The 26,202-nt window shown below is 38.1% G+C and overlaps 1 protein-coding gene across 1 annotated transcript in view; it reads right to left on the bottom strand.

Moving 5' to 3' along the window:
• The window catches only part of LOC145770974 (uncharacterized), a 93,178-nt gene that overhangs the window by 40,914 nt on the left and 26,062 nt on the right, over positions 1-26,202 (bottom strand). The window contains exons 4-6 of the mRNA XM_082582715.1: positions 13,539-13,687; positions 12,528-12,579; positions 10,790-10,824 (exon numbers count right to left, since the gene is read on the bottom strand). Of these exons, the coding sequence (XP_082438841.1) occupies positions 10,790-10,824; positions 12,528-12,579; positions 13,539-13,687 (236 nt within the window). The remainder of the gene's footprint in view (positions 1-10,789; positions 10,825-12,527; positions 12,580-13,538; positions 13,688-26,202) is intronic.

Here is a 26,202-nt window from a genome sequence, read left to right as displayed (position 1 = left end):
ACCTCTTGTCTGTATCATTTTGTAGCAGTTCATGATTATAAAATTTGTACAATTGTTCAACAAATGTCAAACTGTTTGCTTTTGAAAAGGCTATTTCTCTGGAATTCCCAAGAAAACGCTCCTAAACAATTACAAGATGAACAGCTGTTACTCTGTGAGAGTTTGTAAATAAACTTATGAAGTTATGACCAGGTAATTCACAAGAAGTAGAGAGAAATACAGTACCGTAGCCTACAATGTTATATGTTACCTGACAGATAACACATGTTAGTTGTTTCTCTTCCACGAGTGGTGTACTCATACTGCCTTTCATAAACTGTCAGAAGTGTACTGCATTCCATGCAGTGCAGAAGTAATTTATTAGGTAGAGTGGAATCTGTAATGTATTTGATGCAGAACTTCAGTCATTTTTTATAGTTTCCAACCAGCAACTTGGCAGTGGATGGTCTCACATGAGCAAAATGATTTAAACCTTGGTTTTTGTGGAGTTCATGGGTGATAGATGAAATTGGGGTTTGGAGGGGTATTAGGGCAATGATATAATATAAACTTTAGGTTGGGGTTTTGGGTTATTTATGACTAAGGTTAGAGCAAAAGAGCAGGACTAATGAAAACCCGAGATCTGCCTTTTTATGTATCAGAACTGTGACGTGACTACAAAAAAGTAGTAAACGGGTATGATAAATCCACTACCTATTTAGAAACATGCAAAATATCTACCACTTTTTACTTACCAATGACAGCTTGAAATGGTGAAACAACGTTGACAACTGTCGTACAATTTACCTAGGCTACACTTGAAGCAAGTCAGAACCACAAAACTGATAGCTTGTTTATTCAAACACTAATCGGTTTTGATAACCTATTGCACAATTCTAACACTGCCTGGTTTGTACCAATATTCGGTCATAGGAGACAAACAAAGATGTACCGTACTGTACTGAAACTCAAAAAGATTATAATTGTTGCAATGGTGTGTCTATTGACTGAATAAAGAGAAGTCAAACTTTTCTATTCCCTGCTGGGAATAGGCTGAACAAAAGAGGAATCAAATTTTTATATTCCCTGTAGGGAATAGTATAGTTGGATTTCTCTTTGTGACTGACCAATCTTAATGTTTCCCCAAGACTGACTGACTGCTTAACAATTCTACTCTTAAAACTCAAAAGTTAATCTGTTTGGTGCAATTGCAATTCAAAACTAAATTCGCATCCCTTTCACTGCCCAGATTACTGTAAACTTGACTCCCGCTTTCACGTATTGGCACGTAACCTACACAAAAACGATCATTTTATCCATACTGTTTTAGTGTTTTGGACAACTGTTGGCCATTATCTAGTTCAATGATTGTTTTGGGTTAAAACTGACGCTTCCAAACGATTTTTCAGGCCAAATTACCCCCAAACAAGTACTCATATGCCATGTTAAAAAAATAAAACAATTTTTCTACATGCGCTCTAGCCATCACTACCCCCAAAACGGGAGCGGCATTTTGGGGACTTTCCACCCCCGAAATTTTCGGGCTCCAGACGGATTTTGAGTCTAAAGTGTCTAAGAAACTTAAAATTGCATATGAAAAATGTCTACCCAAATTTGCACAAAACAGCCCTAAAACTGTTAAAAATCGTGATACATTTTGGGATGGCAAACAAAATTTGCCCAAATTTTTCAAACTTTGCCCAAATTTTGTCTTTGCAAAAATGTTGTTTTCAGAAACACAACATTACTCACAATTTTTGAGATAGTGCTAGGCATCAACCTGACCGTGTGCGAAAACACAGGCAACAAAACGTACAACTGCAAAACAAGGCTGAATTAATTTAATCTACATTCATAGACATGTCTGTGTTCCTATTAAATAAACTATCAAATTGAAACTTTTATATGGGACAAAAAATATATTGTATTTGCCGATGAGAAGCAATTTCAAACCATCTAAGTTGTTGTGTGACAAATTGTTGTGTGACAAGTTTTCAGGTTTTAAAAATAATTTGTTTTGACTTGTTAAGATATATAATGTATATATTAGGTTAGGCCTACCTGGATTAACAATTTGAACTGAGACTTCAGCAATAACTAGACAACAATGACTGAATAGCAATGTCGCCAGATTATTTGAAAATCTCCAGCCCAATTGCAATAAAAAGCCAGACCGAAAGTAGCTCAATCTTTTCATTATAACGATAGTTCAAAGAATCAATATTTGAAGAGCCCAGTTCCAAAACCGCTTAGGCGCCACTTTTACCAAAATTGAGTTTAGAGTGTCATTAGGTAGAGTATTACCATAGGTACCTACTATCCATTCCTTTTTTTTCCAAAACCTTCTCTTTCTGCTTCAAATTCGACACTAAAAATTGCGTTTTCTTCCAAAACCGCTTACGCGCCATCACACTTTGTTTCCAAAACCACTTGTATCCACAATTAACCAATCATATTAAGCCATTGTATGACGTGACATATCGCTGATTGTTAAACCGTTTTCGTCATCGTTTCGTAATAAGCAGCAGTGTTACCATTTGGTAAATTTTACTACCAAATTCGAGATTTGGCAGAATTTTACGTTGTTTGGCAGTAAATTTTGAGTTGGCAGAACTTTGGCAAACATTTTTGGTGAGTTGACAGTCAGTCTCTGGTCAGTTTGGCAAAATTTGAAATGTGTTTGGTAGTTTGAAGCATTTACTATCTGGCAACACTGATAAGCACTGTTATAGGCTTGCAGCCTATTGTTGCAGCTACCAACGGTGCTCAGACTGCTTAGTAGCCTACTTGAGCTTTATAACTGTGTTTTTTTGCTTTGTTTAAAGTGAATTTGGATTGTGGTGATGAATTAGTGGTGGTCAGCTTGGAAAAATGGTTTCAAAAATTGGTTTCTGTCATTCTGGCAATTTTTATTCTTCAGTTTATTTCCAAAACCGCTTATATCCACATTTCTAATTTTATAAAAAGGCGATTCTAAGCCTTCTAATATTCCTTAGATCTGGACAAACGTCATGGCTCAATTCAGTAGGTAGTTATACATCGTTAGAAATCAAAAGCGCATTACATTTACCAAGCGAAACTGTCATAAACGTTTTTCGTGGTTTTCTCGAAATCACCGAAAGTGGATGTAAGCGGTTTTGGAAACAAGCTCTTCATTTGTAAATTTGCATTGAAAAGACTAAAATGACAGCCTAGTTGCTTACCAAACCAGTAACATAACTTAATTCATGCTACTTCAAAACCTACGACTTGAAAAGAATTTGACAGTCTATCATGCTATGCGCGTCAAACATGCACCTTTAAACAAATCATCTTTTATTTATCACAAATATTGATACCACAGTTAATGTTCTTTCAGAATATCATCACAGAGATATTCTAACTTCAAAATGAAGCAGCTACAGTAGCCTACATAATTGCAGAAAAATTACCCATAGGTAACAACTTCAAACTCAATGCTGGCCAAAAAATACACATTACCACCAGCATTGTCTAAATTGCCTGATGCATCAACTGCATGTATTGGATGACAAAATAACATCATACTTGTCCTTATATTTGATCCTTGTTGCTATAATACTGTGTCATAGACAGGGCCAGATTTAGCTGATGGAAGGCCCGGGGCACTTTTAGATCGGGGGCCCCGTGCAAACAAAATTTTCGCGCCTACGACGCGAAAAATCACCTCTATGTCTACAGTATCATTAATCCAGCACTGTACAGCATTTTGCAGAAACTTTAAAGACTGAAAGGAAAAATAACAACACAAAAACACATTTTTTCCACATAGGGTGGCCCTTCAAAAGCCGGGGAGCCCGTGGCACCTGCCCCCTCTGCCCCCCATAAATCCGGGCCTGGTCATAGATAGTAAATAGCTGAGCATATCAACCCTCGTCGTCGTCGTTCGATGAAGCAGAAAGTATGTGGTCAGCCGAAAGTAAGGACTTGGAGCAAACTTTTCATCAGATCGTCAAGTGTGCGGAGGCCTGTTATTCCATTGGGAGGAGAATAGATGGAACACCCAAAGAAGATGTGATTGGCTGTTTGCTCTGTCGCACTGCACTGACACGCAGCAGAGTCTCTCATGCCTCAACCTGACAAGCAAGCATTGCAGCGGCCAACTCCCGTTCTTAATCGGTTCAGCGTAACCCACTCCCGTCTCTGAAGCTCAGAACCAAGTGTGAATGAAGAGGCAAGAGAGATATCATATAGAACGAGGCGGGATTTTGTTTTTGGTGCAGTGCTCAATTCCTCAAACCAGGCAGCTGATGTGCTGAAATCAGTGAGCTGGAGTTTTGCAGCATGCTTTACAAAAGGGCGCCGTGATGGTAAGCGTTGTATGATTGGGACATTGAGAGTGGATACGCGATCGTGTAACCCTAGAACCTAGCTATCAACCTTAGGACAGGCAAAGACAAACAGCAGTTTATACAAAAACGTCTTTATAGAAAATAGTAAAACCGTAGCCCACAAAAATATGAAATCAAATGCTAGAAAATTCACCAATGATTTTCATATAGCCTACTTTTTCACTTTGTGCAGATTAATAGTTAGTTGCTGGTATCAAATGCTCACAAAAGTGGTGCATATACGGCCTCACAACTGTTGATTTTATTAATATTTATGACAAATTTTTAAGTTGTTTAGCCATATCTAAAAATGGTTATCTTGTGTTACGGCGCGGTGGGATGGCACATCGGAAAAGGCGCTCGCTTTCCAGTCATGCAATCTTGGTTCGACTCTCGGCTTAAGGTGGTTGTTAAAAATCACCGTTCACCTCTACCCAGGGTGTAATAAACTGGGTGGGCGTAGTTGCTGAAGGAAAGACGGCGAGAGAAAGGAACTGGCCACCCTACTTTCGTTAGTACCAAAGGCTTAGTATAATGAGAGCTTTATCTTCTCATCCCCCGATGCTTGGATCAAGTATGAGACCTTTTTATCTTGTATAGTATTTAAGGTGAGTTTGTTGAGCATACCATTAATTGATAGAGCTTCAGTAGAGAGTTTGTCTTGTTGAACCATAGGCATAAGAAGCCGAGCAACGTGATCAAGTTTAACATCTTCAAGTTTATTACATTTACATAAACATAAAACTACGCAACAAATTAAGTATCGAACGTTTTCGACATCACAAGATGTCCTCTTCAGGAATAATATACATACAACTTAACTACATCTGAAAAAAATACAATGGTTAACTAAATCTTTGTATAAGTTTCTTCCTTTCGTCGAGGGTTGGAGGCAATGAGGCGTCAAGTTTCTCGGTAGTGAGATTTTTCTACTGCAGTTTTGTAATTAAGTCCTGACCAGTCTTCAACATCATTAGTCCAAATTCTTGGTGGTCTGCCCCTATTTCGTTTGCCGTTCATTTTTCCTCCTAGGAGTTGTCTTTGAATACAATTGCGAATCATGTGGCCAAAATATTTCAATTTTCTTGATTTAATTGTTTGTAGAATTTCCATGTTTCAATTTTGTAGAAATATGTTTGTAGAATTTCCATGTTTTAGAATAGAATTTCCACACATAGTGAATTAGTGATAGACAAATATGCACGCAAGTGTTGAAATTAATCATTTGAAGATAAACAAAGTACCGGTATACAATTTAAATGTAAACGTTTTGTGACATATTACTGGAAACTGTAACAAGTAACATTCTTGTTTATGGTGAGCCTAAAAACTTCGGCTTGTTCAGCTTTGTGGATAATCCGGCACAGTGTACAATAGCTGAAGATGCTATTATAACGAATTCGATTCTTCAATGCTAAGAGGTAAGATAGTTGTGTCAATGTCAACATTTAATGAAAGCAAATTAGCAGTAGGCCTACTAACAGATAGGAGATACAATAAGTTAATGGAATAGAAAGGCGAGCAAAAATATATCGGCAAAAATATTTTGGTTTGAAGGAAAGTTCAAAATACATGACGTAAGATCATGTATTTTGATTCATATTTTCCCTTTCCGACGTTTTTGTGCCTATGACTTTTGGTTAGGGCTTAGGCTACAACAACACTGCTAGGATTTCTACACAAAACAAGGCAAAAAATTATGCTATGAAAAGCAGTTTGAAATCAAACAGAATTATGTGGTTCAAATGCACGCATATGCTTAATTTTCGCTGATAGCTCAATGTCTACAATAAATTATTAGATCACACTCTTTACATTGTTGTGCATTCTAGGGTGCGGTAAATATCCTCTTTTTTTCCATTAGAAGTGTTTTCCAAGCCGAAATTGTGTGTAGAATTCGAATCTGTTGAGAAATTTTATGTATTGTGTCGTTTTCGGTCAGTACAGTGATCTTTTTTTACAACTAGCAACCAAATTATGTGATTTTTACATCATAGTGATACGTTGTTACAAGCATTGTCTTTAACGTCATTTTGCTTGTTACGTCACAAATACCTTCTACATACAGTCAGGTGAAACCACTGCTGGCTGCATAGCCTTGATTTTTGATGAGGGCAAAGGTTATTTTTAACTAATACATGTGCAGATAAGATAGAAAAACACACAACTACTTCTCGTTAGACTGAAGGTTGGAGAATAGGAAAGCACACTATAAGAACAAGCACTAGCGTACGCAGGGCGGGGGGGGGGGCATTGGGCCATGCCCTCCCCGCCCCTTAAAAATGCTGTGTGACGTCACGATATTGAGAATGATGCTTTCAGTCTAAAAAAAACTTGCCTAATTTTAAACAAAACTGCATTGAAAGAGCGAGTTTTGCCAATACCAAACATCAAACATCTCAGCCAGAAATTAGCAACAAGAAAACGTAGAGACTTAGCTAAATTTTTGAAAAATGCCGAAGAAAACATGATCTTATCCTTTTGCTATGCCACCTGACAGCACCATTTCACAAGAATATTCATACTCACATTTTTGTTGAAAATGCTCTCAGAATGCACCAAATGCAAAGTAATTTTTGAAAATTTTCTGGGGGAGGCCCCCCAGACCCCCCGCCGCTGGGTGTCGTCTTAGGCAAAAACGCCGTCGGGCTTCGCCCACCGGTCGTCAAAAAAAAACCTTTCAAAATTCCTGGCTACGCTACCGTCAATGCTCCCCCCCCACCCCTTGAGAAAATCCTGCGTACGCCACTGAGAACAAGACACTGCGAAGGTTTTCCACAGGTTCCAGTTAGAGTTAGATTTTTCTCTATTTTCTGAACAATTTCTTTTTCCATGGAGGTTCTGGCCCATTTCCACTCTCGCCTTTTTTCGTCATCATCTTTATTTATAAAATATGAATCCAATAGATATGCATTAGTGGTTATACCATTTATTTTTGTGACAATTTTTAAGCAGATGTTGTCGCATCCCACCAAAACCTTTAAAACGATTGTCCGACTTTGCAAATTCACTTTCACAACCCAGGTTGGTTAAGGGAGTAATGATCATCTTCGCTTCAATTGCTTTATTTAGTTTTTCTGTTTCAAAGCACATAACTTCCTTCAACTGTCTGTTAAACGTAGCCTACCTGAGACCTCGATAATTACATCAGCCACTATACGTCATTTGGTCCTTCTCAGATGCCATCTCATAGCATCTTTTTACATATAAACTAGGTGGGCACTTGCCCACCTAGTCCCTTTGCTTGCCCCCCTAGCCCTTTCTTTGCCCCCCTAGTTTGAAACTAGGTGGGCAATTTTTAATACTTAATTTTTGTTTAATTTAGATCCAAGTTAAAGAATGAACAGCTAAATTCAGTGGTTCTCAACCTTTTTTTGGCTGTTACCCTAATCTCCACCCTTAAGTGAGCCAATTACCCCCAAGATCAATTTTCAAAAACAAAGTGTTTATTACTATGTAGCCTATTTCAAAGGGCTAACTATGACAATCAAAATGCAATGCAATGCTGAATACAAGATGACAATGCGTGGTAAACATTCAATGGGAAAGTTGGGCCTGGACTTCAGCTGCCAGCTTTGTGATCCTGGGCTTTGTGGTACTGAGGGCGATTCTTGTGCTGCTTTCGACATCCAGGTGATTGCGCTTCTTTGCCTTCATTCCCAAGACAGTTGAAAACCTTTGTTCACAGCGATACGTTGTTGAAAAAGATGTCAGGATATTTAATGCAGTGTCGCTTATGTTGGTGCGTCTTGGAGTTTGCCAAACCAGAAGGGTTCCAATCCAAGCCTTTCCCCTTGAAATCACGTTTCAACGCTTCGTGCATTCGGAGAGTGATAAATTCTTCTTTGGCCGGAAAGTCGTCATCATCCACCTGGCTGTCATCACATGTGAAGGGCTCAGCGCAACATTGGAGACTATAGCCGTGCCCAAATTCGGAAAGTAGTTGGCCAATGTCCATCTTCTTGGCTTGCTGGCCTAAGTGGTCAGCTATATCCTCCTTCAACGCCGCTGTCAACTCAAATCCATTGCCTTCGAAGTAGCCTACATGTCAAGCGTCTGAAACTGCACTACTGTGCCTCTTCCAATTCGGTTGTTCCACATTTTAACCTTCGCGATAAATGCAGCTACGGCTACTTTGGTGTCGATCACAGTTACATTCTTGCCTTGAATTAAAAGATTGTCTTGCTCAATTCACCAAAGATATCAGCCAGGTAGCACAGCTGGGAAATCCACTGTTGGTTAGGGAAATATTCAGCCATGTCTGACTTCTTTTCTATCAGAAAAACATGGATAGCCTCAGAAAGTTCGACCAGGCGGGTTATCACCTTGCCACGAGACAGCTATCGTAGGTCTACTTGTGTGTGGTACAGTAATGCTTCGTATCTTTCTCCCATCTTCTTGCACAGTTCCTTGAAAAGATAGTTGTTCAATTCCTTCGCTTTTATAAAGTTTACAACCTTTACTTGCTTCATTGTTTCCGAATCGGGTCTCTTTACCCCCCCGGGGGTAATTTATCCCCAGGTTGGGAACCACTGAGCTAAATGGAAACCTTTAGCATGCATTTAGAACTTATGAGCCTACCTTTGACCAAACTTATAATATCGTATCCTTAATGTTCCATTCAAGCAGATTAATTATCAATTTGTGTCGTGAGCACATCAAATTTTGTGTGAGATTCTAAATGTCTGAATTACCGAAGTTTATATCCTGACTTTCATCAAAATAAAATACCAGCTCTTTAGAATCATCTAATTCTTCATAGATTCAACTCATTATAATATCTTAGCAGTTGTGTTTCATATAGGCTATTACCATAGTTGTTTCTTTTTACTTTAGTAGCTTACAAGAGACCTCTGCAACAAACTGTTGCTAGATTAAATTTTATTACATTATTATTTACAAAATATTGTGGGCGGGGATGAATATAGGAATCAATTATGGGTCTCAAAAGTTTAGTCTAGTTATAATATGCCTTTTCACCCACAATTTGCCTGAGAAATCTACATTTTTAAGCTTAGGCCTACTAGTTTTACGCTCGGAAAAAATGCCCCTTTTCCCGTCATTTACGCGCAAAAGTGCCCTTTTCAACATAACTCTTGCGCTAAAAGTGCCCTTTTTTGAAAATTTGCCCACCTAGTCCCAATTTGTGAAAAGATGCTATGTGCCATCTTGTGTCCTCTGCTTTACAGTAGGCCTAAATCAATCTTCTCCTTGAAAAAGTTCCTTATTCCAAGCTATCCTTTTGAGAATTCGGTCGCTTTAACACCAATTCTCAACAGTTTCATTGTAGGAAAGATTATGAGCTTTCCAATGTTTGTGTAACTATATTCTAAAGTCTAAACCATAGGCATACGAAGCCGAGCAACGTGATCAAGTTTAGCATGGCTTCGTATGCCTATGGTTCAACAAGACAAACTCTCTACCGAAGCTCTATATTCTAAACAAAGCACAAACCAATGAGTTTTTATGTAAGTACTGACAGCCAACACAAGCTAATTAGAATTGATGTCGACTATTTGATCGCAGAAGCTTAAGATCGATTGTCGCTGTCAATGAACTCCCAAGCAATTTGTGCAATAGGCTACGTCCGAACCGGTTTGCTGTGAAACCTTTGAATTCCACGACGATTAATATTGTTCATCTATCCACGTTTGCATTCATTAAAAAGTAATACCGAATGACTGGCATGACTAGGAGCCAATAACTTTGTTAATGCAATCTATGACAGTGAGGAGATGATTTGGTTTGGTTTTGAATCTTTATCCTCGGACTGACAAAGCCTTGATAGGTTATTCCTGGTAGTTTCGCATACTTGTAGAGGCTCTTGACGCAGGGCCGGTAATAGAGATGGATGGTGAGATGAGTGCTTTCTCTCCAACAGATGCATCCAGAAGTTTTTGCACACCTATCTTCATTTCCTCAAAAATATAGTTACTATTCTCTAAACTTCTAAAGCCTCTACATCCTGTTTCACCTATCAGAAGGTCCTAAAACATATGCAAAAGCAATAAATCGGTTATACCAGAAAACATATTAAATATTATTCTAACCTTAATTTAATCTGCAAAAAAATATCAGAATTACAAAGGGCTACCTCCATCAGTTACCCTACCACAAAAGCCTTAATTAAAACGTCGAAATGAAAACCAAGCAGATCGATGCCAACACATGTGACGTCACAAAGAAGCAAAATGCAATAAAGTTAAGATACTAATTAAAAAGGGGTTTGACACATTTAACCTTAAATAAACGTAAAGTTTGTAAGGGATCCACGTAAAGCAGATACTTATGCGTCGAAAATTTAAGAAAAAAATAGGTAGAATACCTTAACACATTAACGTCCACTTTGTAGAGTACAAGTCAATTCAAAGAGAAACAAGAATTTATTTGTTAAACTTCCATGTTAGATCAACTACAGCATAAATAGTTTTCAAAGTTTTTCTGGTCCAGTTTGAAATTACCTTGTTGCAGATCGCGATTTCGGGTATAAAACCCTCTTCAATACAACTTCATAAACAGTATAGTACGATACAGTAAAATTTGCAGCAGTTCACTTTAGAAAGTAACAAAATTGTTATATGGTTGCCAAGAAACGAATTAGTCTGCGAAATTAGTCTACGAGCAGTAATAATGACAATTTTTATGTAAATTATGAAGGTAATTGGATCATACAATGTTCAAAGAAAATACATTAAAAGTATTCCGGGAAGTATTTAAATTCTAACAATAAAAATGGGGGTCAGTCAAGCTGACATACACCCAAATCTGGGACCAGTCAAGCCGGCCTCCTGTAGAATGATCCGAGCGAGCCGGATGCAAGATACTTCAATTCACTAATTAAAAATGGGTTTGACACATTTAACCTTAAATAAACGTAAAGTTTGTAAGAGATTCACGTAAAGCAGATACTTATGTTTATGAAGTTGTATTGAAGAGGGTTTAATACCCGAAATCGCGATCTGCAACAAGATAATTTCAAGCTGGACCAGAAAAACTTTGAAAACTATTTATGCTGTAGTTGATCTAACATGGAAGTTTAACAAATAAATTCTTGTTTCTCTTTGAATTGACTTGTACTCTACAAAGTGGACGTTAATATGTTAAGGTATTCTACCTATTTTTTCTTAAAGATAAGATAACATGTAGTAACCTGTAGAAATAAAATAAAATTTATTTTTAAATTTATTTTATTTTGAAGTATTTGAGTTTAAATTTTTTGCTATGACGACATTTACCCACCAGTTCAGAGCGTTTTTGTTCAAAAGGTGGTTACAATCTGCCTTTAGAATGGCCAGTTTTTCCGCAGACTTGGTTTCGATTTGGACGTTTTAATTAAGGCTTTTGTGGTACCGTAACTGATGGAGGTAGCCCTTTGTAATTCTGATGTTTTTTTGCAGATTGAATTAAGGTTATAATATTTAATATCTTTTCTGGTGTAACCGATTTATTGCTCTAAAGTTTAAAGAATAGTAAGTATATTTGATGTAATTCGCTCTGCTTGGCTTTTTGCTTGGCATTGAGCACTTTTTGTAGTATTAATAGTATTTATTGCCAATCTTTATTTCTGTATCTCGAAAAACTTTGTCTATGACCTGACCACTTCCTAATATTATATGAGTGCAACATTTCAACGTTTTCTTCTTTTTTCATTCTAAGCCTTTTAAGGAGCTTTTCACAGTTTCCTGCTCTATCTGTCATCGAGAAATCAACTGAAGTTTTGATATCTTCCTCATCTGCCAAAATGGCAAGGCATTTTAGCTTACCGTATATATTCATTTGCAGCTGCACCCAGGGGCTTCGAGAGGGGGGGAGGAGTCGGGCAACTTTTCCCCCTAGCATAACATTGTAAAGGAAAAACGAGTAGTTTTTCGTTTTTTCATTTTTGAGGGGGGCCATTTTTGCTACTAAAATAAATTGTATCAAATTAAAAATGAACAAATTTTTGAATGCAATGTATAGTCTCAAGCATTTTTCCATCATTGTACTTTAGATGCTACTTCATTTGTTTCTCATCAGGAACAAATCGTTGTCGTATTAAAAGCAGGCTATGTCCAACTGCTTCAATACGTAAAATCTGCTGCTAATAAGCCTACTGATTTCTGTATCACTGAACGGTTTCCGTTGTTTTAAATCGAAAACTGGTGCTATACGTTGGCTAAGCGTGTAGCTTACTATTCTTGCTTGACCAACTGAACAAACCTTAACTTCAAACATTGCGTTGGCCAGGCCCAGACATATTGATCCAACGTGTCTGGAAAGGTGAAAGATTTTCAAGCAAGATTATAGGAAGTAAACCCTTCCTGCCTAATTTCTACTTATGGATGGCATTGCTTTAATCTAGTTAGGTTCATAGCGTAGGCTACAGTGTTGTCCAGATATCAATTGCCAGATGTTCACTATTTTAGTGAACAAATCACTATTTTAAGAAAATATTCACTGTAAACTATTTTGCTAATAGTGATAGTGAAAGTGTTCACTATTCTGCTATTCTTAACAATTCTGTCAATATATTTTAGCCAATAGCCATGGATTAACCAATAACCATACACTTCTGCTGCGAAAATTTTCAACAATTTCATAAAAAGGTCCTTATTTACCCCTAACCTATTTTCTACATATAGATATTCTTCATTCTTGTAGATATCTTTGAAGTTCTCTAGTAGTAAACTGATGGAGGAGATCTGCCTGACTATCTGAGCGGCTACTATGCTGCGACGATCCTTTGTCCATTACTAACTTAGTTGGTCTGTCTGCACTGTCTAAGTACCAAAGGATCGGTCAACAGTCTCAATACTTGAGTATTGTAAACTTGTCGAGTATTGAGACTGTTGACCGATCCTTTGGTACTTAGACAGTGCAGACAGACCAACTTCTTGTAGTTATTATTTAAAAAGAATGTAAAACCAAGACCAAAGAATTTTGCATCAAAACTAAATATTTCGAAATTTTGAAGTGTTTTGTTAATACAGGTATATATTTCATTCAAATATTTTGTTTTGTACAACCCTATTGTCACCCGAAGTAAATTCAAAGGGCTATATTCAAAAGTATTTCAAAGTTATTTCGATACATTTTGCTTTGTTACCAATGAAGTTTCTTAGAATAAGTTTTTATTTCGTGTTTTTGTACAGCTTCTTTTCACATATTTCTACTGTAATCTTATTAGCTTTAATTAAACTTTATACCGGTACCACAAGTTATTCTGTTTACCTGTTGATCGTTGATTGGACGTAGAACGGTGACTACATTTACTTGTTGTAAGTGCTGTTGGGGGGAAAGGCCCCGGTCTAGAAAGTTCAGAAAAGAAACAAAGACTACTAGGCCTCGGTCTGCGGCGTGGTGTGATGGTCACCGTATTTCTGAAAGAATAAACAAATAAATACAAAATAGTGATAAATTCTTGATTTTTTCGTGGTGCAAAGAGATGCACCTACTGGCTATGCGAATTGTTGCAAGCGGTTTTATAATAGGATTCTGGTTCAACACCGGAACTGTTTATGCTTGCGACTAAAAGGACCGGGCACGTTAAGTGACGTACTTTCTACTATTACGTGCACATAACTTTTGAATCGTAAGTAGGATTGCTAGGACATTTCATGAGTTTTTCTAAATTGTTTATTTATACATATTCTGTAAATTTCAACTGTGTAATTGATTGCAAAAGAAAAATAAAGTGGTCACTACCTCGAAGGACGACATGCGTCTGTTACGGACAACACACTGCCACTTCATCATAGAAACGCCAGTCTATGTGAGATAAAACTTGCTGTTCTTTCTGTAGAGCAGGAGTTACATGGCTTTAATTACATTTTCATTAGGAATTTCAAGAATGACTTTTTTAGATGTATTTTTGGACGTAGAATCCAAAAATCGAGTGCTTACAAGCCGAAAACTGGACATTTTTGAGATATTTGCATTTTTTGTGTCAGCAAGAGAATGGCGTCATTGCGTGGGAGCTCAGGAGAAATTCGTGGTCGTTGGATAGCGGCTGCATTTGAATACATGGATCAAACCCAAAGTTGCTAGTTCCCCTGTTCTCCCTCGGAATTCGGGTAGTTTTGTTTCCTGGTCGCGAAATTTTTTTAGCTGTGATGGGTTGTGGTCTGGTTGTGTCGTTTCAATTCGAACCAATATTGCGGTTATATTTTTTTCAATTTGAACCAATATTGCTTATTGCCGTTATCGCCCATCAGTATCATAGGAGAAGAGCCAATGCATTTTCTAAGCTTGTAAATTACATTAAGATAGAAGTTCTAAAGAAGGGCAAGAGTGAGACGCTCACAAACATATCAAAAATGTATCTTGAATTTCTCTCTGAAGAAAGAATCGCAAATGCAAGTTTCAAAGAACAATTTCTGTGTGAAAAACTGAAAAGGTATTTTGGGTCCAATATTAAAACAGATAAACAAAGCAGAAAGAACGGAATAATTATTACTGCCCACAAATACTACTCAAAAAAGCTGCTGCCATGATTCTCAGAAACAAGATTAAAGTGTCTCAGGTAAAGCAGTTAAAGCCACCTATAACAGCGATCTGTTGAATGATGGGGAAATACAACCACCTGAAGACCTTGTGCAGTTCTACAAATATATGTATGGTGGCCAAGATACCATGACCGAGCGCTGTGAAAGATATGTATTGTTATCCGCTGAAGACGATGTTTACCAAGCTACTTCCCAGCAAACATCACAGTATTGGGCCAATACTGTATTTGTGTCGGCGTGTATCGGGTGTATCGGTAACGTTTGAAGTGTATCGGGCCAATACCGGCAACGTACAGTATTGTATCGGCAAAATGGTACAGTTTGTCTGATACAAAGCCTGTATCGGGCCGATACAATGTTGTAAGGGCAAAACTGTACCGTTTGTGTAAGGGCAATGCGGTATTGGCACAGTACAGTTTGGTAACGGCAAAACTGTACAGTTTGTGTAAGGGCAATCCAGTACTGGCACAGTACAGTTTGGTAATGGCAAAACTGTACAGTTTGTGTAAGGGCAATCTGGTATTGGCACAGTACAGTTTGGTAATGGAAAAACTGTACAGTTTGTGTAAGGGCAATCCGGTATTGGCTCAGTACAGTTTGGTAATGGCAAAACTGTAGGCCAGTACTGGCACAGTACAGTTTGAGTTTGGTAATGGCAAAACTGTACAGTTTGTGTAAGGGCAATCCAGTACTGGCACAGTACAGTTTGGTAATGGCAAAACTGTAGGGGAAGACAGGGCAGAGCGGGACACTTTTCGTAAAAACGTAATTTCAGCAACAGTGATGGTTGGATTTAGATAATTTCTTTTTTAATCGAAAGCCTTAGGTGGTCAGCATATTTGGTTCGAAGATCAAGCGGAATCTTTCTACTGTTATAGTACAAATCAAAAAATAATTTTTTTTTAAATGTCCCGCTTTGCCCCAGCCGTGGGGCAAAGCGGGACACTTCATTTTTGCATGATTTGGTACTGTTTAACCGCTCCTCTCAAAGACAACTTCTTGCTTTTCACATCTTCTACTGCATTCTTAATATTGATAGCCTATCCGTCCATTTACCTATTTCAGTTTTTCTATTATAGCGACGAACCATTGTCAGAATTAAATGGCGTAGGCCTACCGGTACAATATAAATGAATGCTGATAAATATTTTACAATACTGAAGGCTAAAAGAGTTATAAACAAAAATTCAATCAACAGAAGAACCACAGATACAATCTAGACTTCTAGAGTCTCATATTGCCCTAATGCACTGTCCCACTTTGCCCTAATAAAGCTGTCCCGTTTTTCCCCAAAGTATATAGCCTTTAGAAAATAACATCTCTGCTGAAAACTGTAAAGTTTTAGGCAAAAATTGCTTTTGTTACCAACAAATACTGTCTCAATGTCTAAGATAAAAACAAAGCTACCAACAAATTCGCTTATGCTAACGAATGTGGTAGCTACTTTTCCATCTTTTTCTTATAACAAACCATGCCAAAACACATTTTGCTTCCTCACGACACGCGTTGTGCTCTGCCAGTCGCCATTTTTTCACAGCAAATACAGTTTATAGTTGCCTAACTAGTGCTTCCGGTTAGAGGGAGCCAAAGAATACAAAACGTGAGAAATCGCGATGTCCCGCTTTGCCTCGTCTTCCCCTACAGTTTGTGTAAGGGCAATCCGGTATTGGCACAGTACAGTTTGGTAATGGCAAAACTGTACAGTTTATGTAAGGGCAATCCGGTATTGGCACAGTACAGTTTGGTAATGGCAAAACTGTACACTGTAGCTACAGTTTGGTTGCAAATTATTGGGCTTGTTTTTGTGTTGATTTGGCTGTTTTGGGCTTGTTTTTTAGATTCACTTGCTTGTTTTCAAAAACCAACCTGGCATCACTGGTTTTCAGTTTACTACTTACAAGAACACACTTCGCGTGCGAGTTAAACCAGGTGGCTACTTTCGTGCGTGGTAGAGAGAGAGAGAGAGAGAGAGAGAGAGAGAGAGATAACTTTTGAGAAAGCTTGCAGTCGAGTTTAGCTGTTTGTCGTGTAATTTGCGTTGTATGCTACAGTAGAAACTCCTGCCGCGTTCCACGCATAATGCCTTTGGCCAATGCAACTGTTCAGTTGGCGCTCCCACTCTGTTTACTTGCTTGTTATGTTGAGGTGCGGTTCAGGTTGATAATCTTATTGTCTGAAGTACTAAGCTTAATTCATTTGTTTATATTTATTTAGATGTTCCATTTAGTTTGTTAAAGCTAATATAAGCTTGCGTAATAAAGTATGCATTAGTTCACGACAACTTAACAAACTAATTGAAGATGGATAGCAAGTTTATAAAGCCCAGTTTGTTCAGCGCTGATCCCAACTCTAGTCAAGCTAGTAAAGAGTGGAAACATTGGCATCGAACATTCGCGAATTTTCTTGCATCATTTCCAGCTGAACCAGAGATCAGTGATGACGATAAACTGCGATGTTTGATCGCCCACGTTGATAAGGATGTTTACGATTACATCAGTGAATGTAGCCTAATACTTATGACCTTGCAATAAGAACTTTAGAAAGATTATACGTGACACCAAATAATCTCATATTTGCCAGACATTTGCTAATGACATGCAAACAACAGGCAGAACAGTCATTTGATGATTACGTATTAAACTTGAAGCGGCTATCTCGAGATTGCAATTAATGCGCCTTTCTGCGACAAGTTCCATGTCGCACTTCTCACGCCATCACGGCTGGACTGAATAATAATGGTTTTGATGCATGATTCTGTAAACATTACTTATTCTGAGACAATAAAATATCTGCTTTTACAGGTGCTGTTATGCGAACACCGACCTTGGATGGTGCCACTGAAAGTGCCATAGAAAAATGTATCAGTACTTGGATGCGAAATTTTAATGACCGCGAAGGGGGACAGAAAAGACGAACCATCGGTTGCTCATATGTTCAATAAATTTTCACATAAGAATTTTCTTGTTTCTGTTTTATGGTTACTGTAGTACGGGTTAGGTTACTAAACTAAAGTTTGTTACTAAACTAACCCGTACTTTAGTAACCCTAACACGTTACTAAAGTACGGGTAGGGTTACCGATGGAGGCTTGGTGATGGCATTGTATATGCCTGTACATTCGTAGGTATTGGCATGGTGTAGGCGTAGGCATGGCATCTTTTACAGGTACAGGCAGATAAATGGCATTGCCCTGGCCCAGTATTGGCATCGTAGCCTATAGTGATATTCGCTGAGTAATGGCATTGTACAGGCCAGAACGAGGGTGTAAGGTACAAATACCGGTTGGGTAATGGCATCGTGCCGGCAACTGTAGTAATACTGTATCGGCCCAGTATAGAATTTGTTTGCACTTTCTTACCGGGCCTGTATAGATTACTGTATCGTGCCAGTAAAGGGACCCGATATAACACCGCATTGGCCCTATACGGCCCGATTAGGGTATGTTAAAGGTACAAATACCGGTTGGGTAATGGCATCGTGCCGGCAACTGTAGTAATACTGTATCGGCCCAGTATAGAACTTGTTTGCACTTTCTTACCGGGCCTGTATAGATTACTGTATCGTGCCAATAAAGGGACCCGATATAACACCGCATTGGCCCTATACCGGCCCGATTAGGGTATGTTAGCTGGGTTGTGGGAGAATCAAACCTGCAAAGCATCTGCTGTTAGGGATGACTCTGAAGTCGTTGACGGGCTCCAAAAAGGTCATTGAACTTCTTAACCATTTAGGACACTGCGTAGGCTACATTTTGTGTGAGGAGTATGAAACAGAAATTTCCCTACAGGCTTTGGAGAAGGAAAAAGCTTCTCCAGAAGGAATAATTGGAGAAAAAGGTTTATCAACTGCGATTGCTTGGGACAGTATGATGAGAATAAAGATACGCTTTCAGGCAGTGACACCCTCCATGATACACAAGGAATATGCTTCCAAAATATGACAACAGAGTTAGATGGATCAAAGGAACAAGGCCTATCACAGAGTGATAGTAGCAATTCTGGTTTGTCTTAGATTAGAAAATGGAGTCTTGAAATCCCTCACATTGAGCTGGAGCCTATAACAAAAAAGCCAAAGATAGTTTCTACCAATTTCAAAACTTTCGATATGCCTTCTCCTGAAAATCTACAAAATGTGACAAAAAGGGATGTGATTTGGTCAATCGCCTTTGCTGGCTGTAAAGACAAGCCTATGTGGTCAGGATAGAATGCTCAACTTACAAAAGATCCCCTGCCAGGCCAGACAGTTGCATACATGCCAAATATAAGGAAACCACCCACAAGACATGATGCAGTTCTTGATACTATGAAAACAAGCTTGAAAGTAGCGGATAAATGCAAGCAACATTACATGAATGTTACATATGATCTTGGTATTGCAAAGCCTGCTGCCCAAATCCAGAATATTCTGGCTCCCAGATTTGATAGATTATTCATCCACCATGGACCGTTCCACATCATGTTAACGTACTTTGGTTGCTTGGGCTACCTGATAGAGGATTCTAGAGGTCCATACATCCTCACTCAAGCGGAAGTACTAGCTCCTGGGTCAATTAGCGGCTTCTTATCAGGAAAGCATTACAACAGGTGTAAGCGATTGCATGTTTTACTTGCCACTGCGTTCAGGAAAAAAGATGTAGAGTCGTTCTTAGAGCAGATGAAGGACAACGTGAATAGACATGCTATCATCACAGCAATGCTTCGAAACAGTATACATATTGAAGATGTAGAGAAATCAGATGCCTTTAAAGGTCTTATGAATGATTATGAGAAGTTCTGTGACGACACACGGAACGGGAACCATGGCGGTACAGCCCAGTTCTGGTTTCTTTACATCAATCTTGTACAGCGATTTTTACTTATGAACAGATCTGTAAAGACGAATGATATTGAGCTCTTCACTTATGCTCTGAAAACAATAATACCTGTGTTTTTTGCATGAAACAAGCCCAACTATTCCAGACACATGCTACTGTGCTTCCTGAAACTGTTGAACATGGACTACACACACCCTGGCATACGTGATCAGCTGGAGAAAGGAGCCTTCTCTGTGAGGTTGTCTGGACATTCCTTCTCCAGATTACCTGTTGATCAAGCAGTGGAGATGACTGTGAATGTGGATGCCGCATCCAGGATGACTGGCTTGAGTGCGTTCACCCAGAGTTTTCCTGCCCAACGAAGATGAAATGTCACGAGGTATGCAAGGAGTCAAGTGATAAATTATGCGATGGAGAAGGCTGGTATGAAACATTATGAAACTGTTTACCAGGAATCAAAACCCTACGGAATAAAAAGAGACCATGCTGATTTCATGAAGATTGGTGAAACCATCGATTCGACCATTAATCCATTTCAACATGTTGAACAAAGCAATCACTTGATCAAGCTATCGTCTGGAAAACCAGCTCCAGATGAGATCCGAAATGATCTCTTGAACACAATTAGCAAAGGTTCTAAATGACAACAGGAGTTCCTTGATGAAATAAAAGAAGATCCAGCTCGAATTGAGAAGCCCATCAAGAGAAGGAAAGTTAGAAATTTCGCTAGCAATGCAGCAAAGGTTTTCGTCACCACAAAAGATAAAAAAGTGGTAGAGCTGAAATGTTCCAGAGACATGTTTGGCAGACTTCTTTACTTGTCCGGCCAAAAAAAGCTTGACTTAAGAAAAGTCCTGTCTCACCCACTGTCAGTAGTTCCCTTTAGTCTATGCAATGTAGATGGAAGAATGACCACAACCAACAAGTCCAAATTGGCTAATCATCTTGAGTCACTTGCGACGGCAGCTAATGAACCATTGAATACGGCAAGCGATGTGAGTATTTTTGATGGCATGTTCTTAATCAGAATGATTACGAACCTTCCTTCTACTTAGGGTGGAATTGCCAAAACTCTCTTAACTATGATTTGTAAAGCTACTAGCGAAGAAGTGCACTTTGTATGTGACGAATATACTCAGAACACAATCAAAGATTCGGCTCATGAAATTCGGGGGGACACCGACACTGTCATCAGCATTACTGGTCCTAGCCAAAAAAGACCTAAAGACTTTTTAAATTCTCTATCCTCATCACAGTTCAAAGATTCTTCCTTGCTTCCCTGTTTTATGGATGGCAGTCAAATGCCCATGCTGAAGTAATCGGGAACAAAAAAGTAATTGTGGCAAAGGGAAAAAAGTGCTATGAACTTAGTGTGCAAAGTAACAATCTTGTAATAAGACAGGACTACTGTTTATATGACTGCGAACACAACGAAGCGGACACAAGGATGGTGTATCACATCTTTTAGCTCTACAAAAGTAGTAACAATCCTCTGCGAGTGAATGTGCGTTGTAATGACACAGATGTAATGATCATTCTCTTGCATTATTGCAGCGATATGGACCTGCAAACAGAAGTTTTATTAGAAATGGGTCATGCTTACAACAATACTCAGCGTATTGTTAACATCAGAAGCATGATGGTGGAGCTCAGTGAAATTAATGGCTTATTTTGTACAGCTTTGCCAGGATACCATGCCATCACAGGGTGTGATTACAATTCCTGTTTCTTTGGCAAAGCGAAAACTAGACCACTCTTAATTGCATTAAAATAACCTCAATTCCTTCAAACACTGGCAGATTTAGGCAGTTCCATCAGTGTTAGCTCGGCCACGGAAGGTGCTCTCGAAGAGTCTGTATGTGCAACATACGGGAAAGGCAACTTCGTGACGTCAATAAAGCCCGCAGAGTTATATTTGAAACGAAGTTTACGCCAATACATAGTGAGCGGCCTCTGCAAAAAGTAAAAGGTTTGGAACCTACAGCAATGCCTCCTTGCAGGGCAGCCTTTGTCCAGCACATTAAGCAAGCAAATTTTATTGCAAGGATGTGGAAACTTGCAAATGAATTCAAGCCTGTGACAGAGTCACCCTTAGACCATGGGTGGAAAGAGGATAATAGCGGAAAGATAGTGCCAAATTGGTTAAGGCTCTCAGCTGCCAGATTCTCTGGAAAAGATTCAACAAGCTTCGCAAAAAACCTAGCTAAACTTATAAAAAGAAATTTTCATGTGACATTCATCCTGTATATAAAATACTTAAAGTGCACCAATATTTTCAACTGAAGTCGCCTACCCCCTTTGCTTTTTCTTCGAATGTTGTGTATAAATTTAGTTGTTTGCGTGACGCAAACCAGATATACATTGGTATGTCAACCAGACATTTGTTGACAAGGGCGGGGAGCACTTAAACCCAAACTTAACAACCAAAAGTGCAATTAAAGAGCACATCGCCTCTTGTGAAACGTGCACTGACAACGTCTCGATCGACCAATTTAAAATCATCTCTCGAAGCAGATCTGAATTTCAGACTAAGATCATGGAAGCCTTAAGAATCAAACGTAATAACCCGTTTCTGCACCGGCAGTTGTTCGCCTGTGGCTCATCTTTCCTCTTGTGTGTTTTCTAACTGTTTGTCAAATACCTGTAGTTTACATCTCATGTGATCTGTTTTCCACCGTATAATTTACTTGTAATCATTTCTGTGTCACTCGTTCAGTTTGTGCTTTTATTCTGGAGTATCGTTAGTATACAGTTACAGTTATAGTGCAAAGTCAAATTTACCTTACAATTTTCATTTTATGTATATTGCAGATATGTAATTCCTGATGAGGACACATGTACGTGTCGAAAACGTTAGAGTTTATTTTTTAATTATGTTATATTTGTCTATGTAATACATCATGTTAAACCCGCTGAAGTTACTTTGCTTTATTTCTCTATGGTTCAATAAAGCAAACTCTCTACCAAAGCTTTATCATTCTCTGGAAGTAGACCAATATAACAATGATAGTGACTACGAGGATTCGAATTTATCTGACGATTCAGATGACAGTGAAAGTCAGAATGATGATTTTAACATTATCTAACTAAATCTTGTATTTCAGATTGTATCTTCTTACAGTTTCACATATGAAAAACACAAAAACTGTTACAGTTACTCAAAAACCATGACAGATAACCTTTTGTCTTGGCAGAACTTGACCAATTTCACTTTTTGAACTAAGAAGCTGTCTTAATTCTATGACAAATTGATAAAGAAAAAAATTAGAAAATAAAAAACGGAAGTAGTACACAAACATTAAAAATTGCTAATATCTCAAAAATGTCCAGTTTTCGGCGTGTAAGCACTGGATTTTTGGATTCTACGCCCAAAAATACATCTAAAAAGTTCTTCCTTAAATTTCCTAATGAAAATGTAACTAAACTCGTATAACTCCTGGACTACTGCTATCAATTACGGATTTTCAAATTACATCAGATTATAGGGCATTAGTATCATAAAAGGGATAGCTGTAAAGGTGTTATATGTGAAAGAATTGGTGTAGGAGCTGAGAATGCTGATTGCTGGGGCACCCCAAAACTTTTGATTTGTCATTGATTTGTGCAAAATTGCAAAAATTCAAGCAGTAATTTTTTTGGATATTTTGTCGATTCATTAAAATCGCACTTCTTTTCAACTTCTTGCTTTAAAAAAAAATTTAAAACTGCTATTTAAATTTTTTAAAAATACACTAATTAGCAAGAAATTCAACAATTGAGATAAAATATTTGCATAACTCATAATTATAAGTGACGACATGACTTAAGTATGATTTTTGGGCAAAAACAATCAGCCAAATTGCTGGAAGAAAAGTTTGGGTACAGTTATTCAGAACAGTGTGCAATACGTTTTTCTGCAACCTAGTTTTGTGTATGGTAACCTCAAAACTCATATACGTGGGATGAACTTAGTGCAAAAAAGTTAGTCAAAATCGTTATAAAGAAAATTTGGGCACGGTTTGTCAGAACAGTATGGAATACATATTTTTTTGAAACCTAAGTTGGTGCAACCCTCAAAACTCATATATGACACGTAATTAATTAAAATCATTGTAAATTTAATCAGAAAAATGTTTCAATAAAAAAAGAAATCATTTTTAACCACCTTTATTACGTTTGAATACTGAAAAGTTTGGGTGTTCATCAGGACAATTATCGTTTCTAGCACTAGTTGCTACGTTCATCTGATGAAATTAAAAGTAAAATTAACAACAAACAAGATGGTTTATTGCTTCACTGACGTTTCGCGCACCATGACAATGCGCATCCTCAGAGCGAATAACATACAAAATAAAATTTCACCAGGTTATATACTGCAGTGCGATTGAAGGCAAGAAAAAATAAAACACGCAATATTTTAAAAATCGGCCAATGATGTGTGAGCGGTTACTTACCACGTTAAGTTACGTAAAAACTTCCAACAATAAACATAAAAATTCGAAGCGGTGACGACCAACAGAAAAAGTGCGATTGAAGGCAAGAGAAATAGAACACAATGTTTTAAAGATTGGCTAATGATGTGCGGTTACTTTCGACGTTAAATTACGTAAAAACTTCCAACAATAAACATAAATTCGAAGCACTGAAGACCACTAGAAATTCGAGACAAAATTAGATTGCAATAACGTTTCCAACTGTGTTTAAGTAGGCTTGAAGCCTGCACCTCGAGACAATAATGATTTATATGGTTTTGTAAAAGGTTTCCGTCGTTCCGGTTGAGTACATTGCAATGTTTGGATGTGATGTTGATGAAGCAACTTTCTGCGGTGGTGCGTTGATAATAATTACTTTCATTTTTCAAAATTTTTGTTTCTGACCAGTTAATTTTGTGATCCTCTTCTAACATATGTGAACAAAGGGCTGACTTTCATGTTCCATATTTTTGACCGCTCTGCGATGTTCTTTGACCCGGGAATTTATACTACGTTCAGTTTGGCCAATATAAACTGCGTCACAATCATTACAAGGAATTTCATAAACAACACCACATTTATTGTCAAAAGGGGTGGGGTCTTTTGGTAGTGATAAAATATTGCCGATGGTTCGAAATAGTTTCATAGCGACTTTAACTCCGGCGCGATTCAATGCTCGTCTTATCGACTCAGAAACTCCCTGTATGTATGGAATGGTGGTGAAACTGTTATAAGTTTTGCTGTTGCTTTGTTTGTCGAAGAAAAGTCTAACGAAGAAGAAAAGTCTTTAACAAGTCTCCGAAACAACAAGGACATTACAATTTTGAAAGCTGACAAAGGTAACTGTACGGTTATACTGGACACCAGTGACTATGAACAAAAATTTAACGCTTTATTGTCCGATTCCAAAACTTACTCAATTTGTAAAAAGAACCCTCTTCCGTTAATTGAACTTAATCTCAATAAATTCATTTGGAAATTAAAAACTGAAAATAAAATTGATTTTTTGACTTATAAACAGTTAAGAAGTTCAGACGGCATTGCTCCAAAATTTTACGGTTTACCTAAAATACACAAGCCGGAAGTTCCTCTTCGACCTATTGTTTCGTTTGTCGGTTCGCCTACTTATTATTTGGCAAAACACTTGGCCAATATTTTCAATCCTTTGGTTGGGTGCACCGATTTCTCGGTTAAAAACTCAAAACAGTTCTGTGATATTATTGCCGATTATAAAATAAATCCCAATGAAGTTCAAATTTCCTTTGATGTAATCAGTTTGTTTACCTCCGTACCTGTCGACATGGCCCGTAGTATCGCTTTAGATAAACTCTCCCAAGATTGCACTCTTTCAGACAGAACTGATTGGACAATTCCGGATATTGAACGTGCTCTACAGATTTGCCTTAATGCATCGTTTTTTACCTACAAAACGACAATTTACAGGCAAGTTTTTGGAACACCAATGGGGTCGCCACTTTCGCCGGTTTTGGCCAATTTAGTCATGGAACACATCGAAGAATTAGCTCTCAACACTTTTTCATCACCACCCAAAGTTTGGCTTCGCTATGTAGATGACACTTATGTTATACTACAAAACCACGCAGTAGATCAATTTCATCAACACTTAAACGCCATATCAGACTCCATCCAATTCACTAAAGAAGTTGAAAACAATCAAAGCATAGCATTTCTTGATGTGAAAGTCACCAGACAAACCAACGGTACATTAGCCACAGAGATTTACAAAAAACCAACACATACCAACAGGTACATGCAATACACATCACATCACCCTCTTCAACACAAATTATCTATTCCCAAAACACTTTACAACCGCGCCAACAACTTGGTCACCTCTGAAAAGAACAAGAAAAACGAAAACAAACAAATTTATAACACTTTAAAACTTAATGGATTTCCCAAGAAAATGGCAGAACGGCACACTCATTTCTCGACCAAACGTCAGGTCAAACAAAGCAACAGCAAAACTTATAACAGTTTCACCACCATTCCATACATACAGGGAGTTTCTGAGTCGATAAGACGAGCATTGAATCGCGCCGGAGTTAAAGTCGCTATGAAACCATTTCGAACCATCGGCAATATTTTATCACTACCAAAAGACCC

The sequence above is a fragment of the Aplidium turbinatum genome, chromosome 5 (assembly GCF_918807975.1).
Source record: "Aplidium turbinatum chromosome 5, kaAplTurb1.1, whole genome shotgun sequence".
In the NCBI taxonomy this organism is placed as follows: Eukaryota; Metazoa; Chordata; class Ascidiacea; order Aplousobranchia; family Polyclinidae; genus Aplidium; species Aplidium turbinatum.
This window is presented reverse-complemented; position numbering and strand designations above follow the sequence as displayed.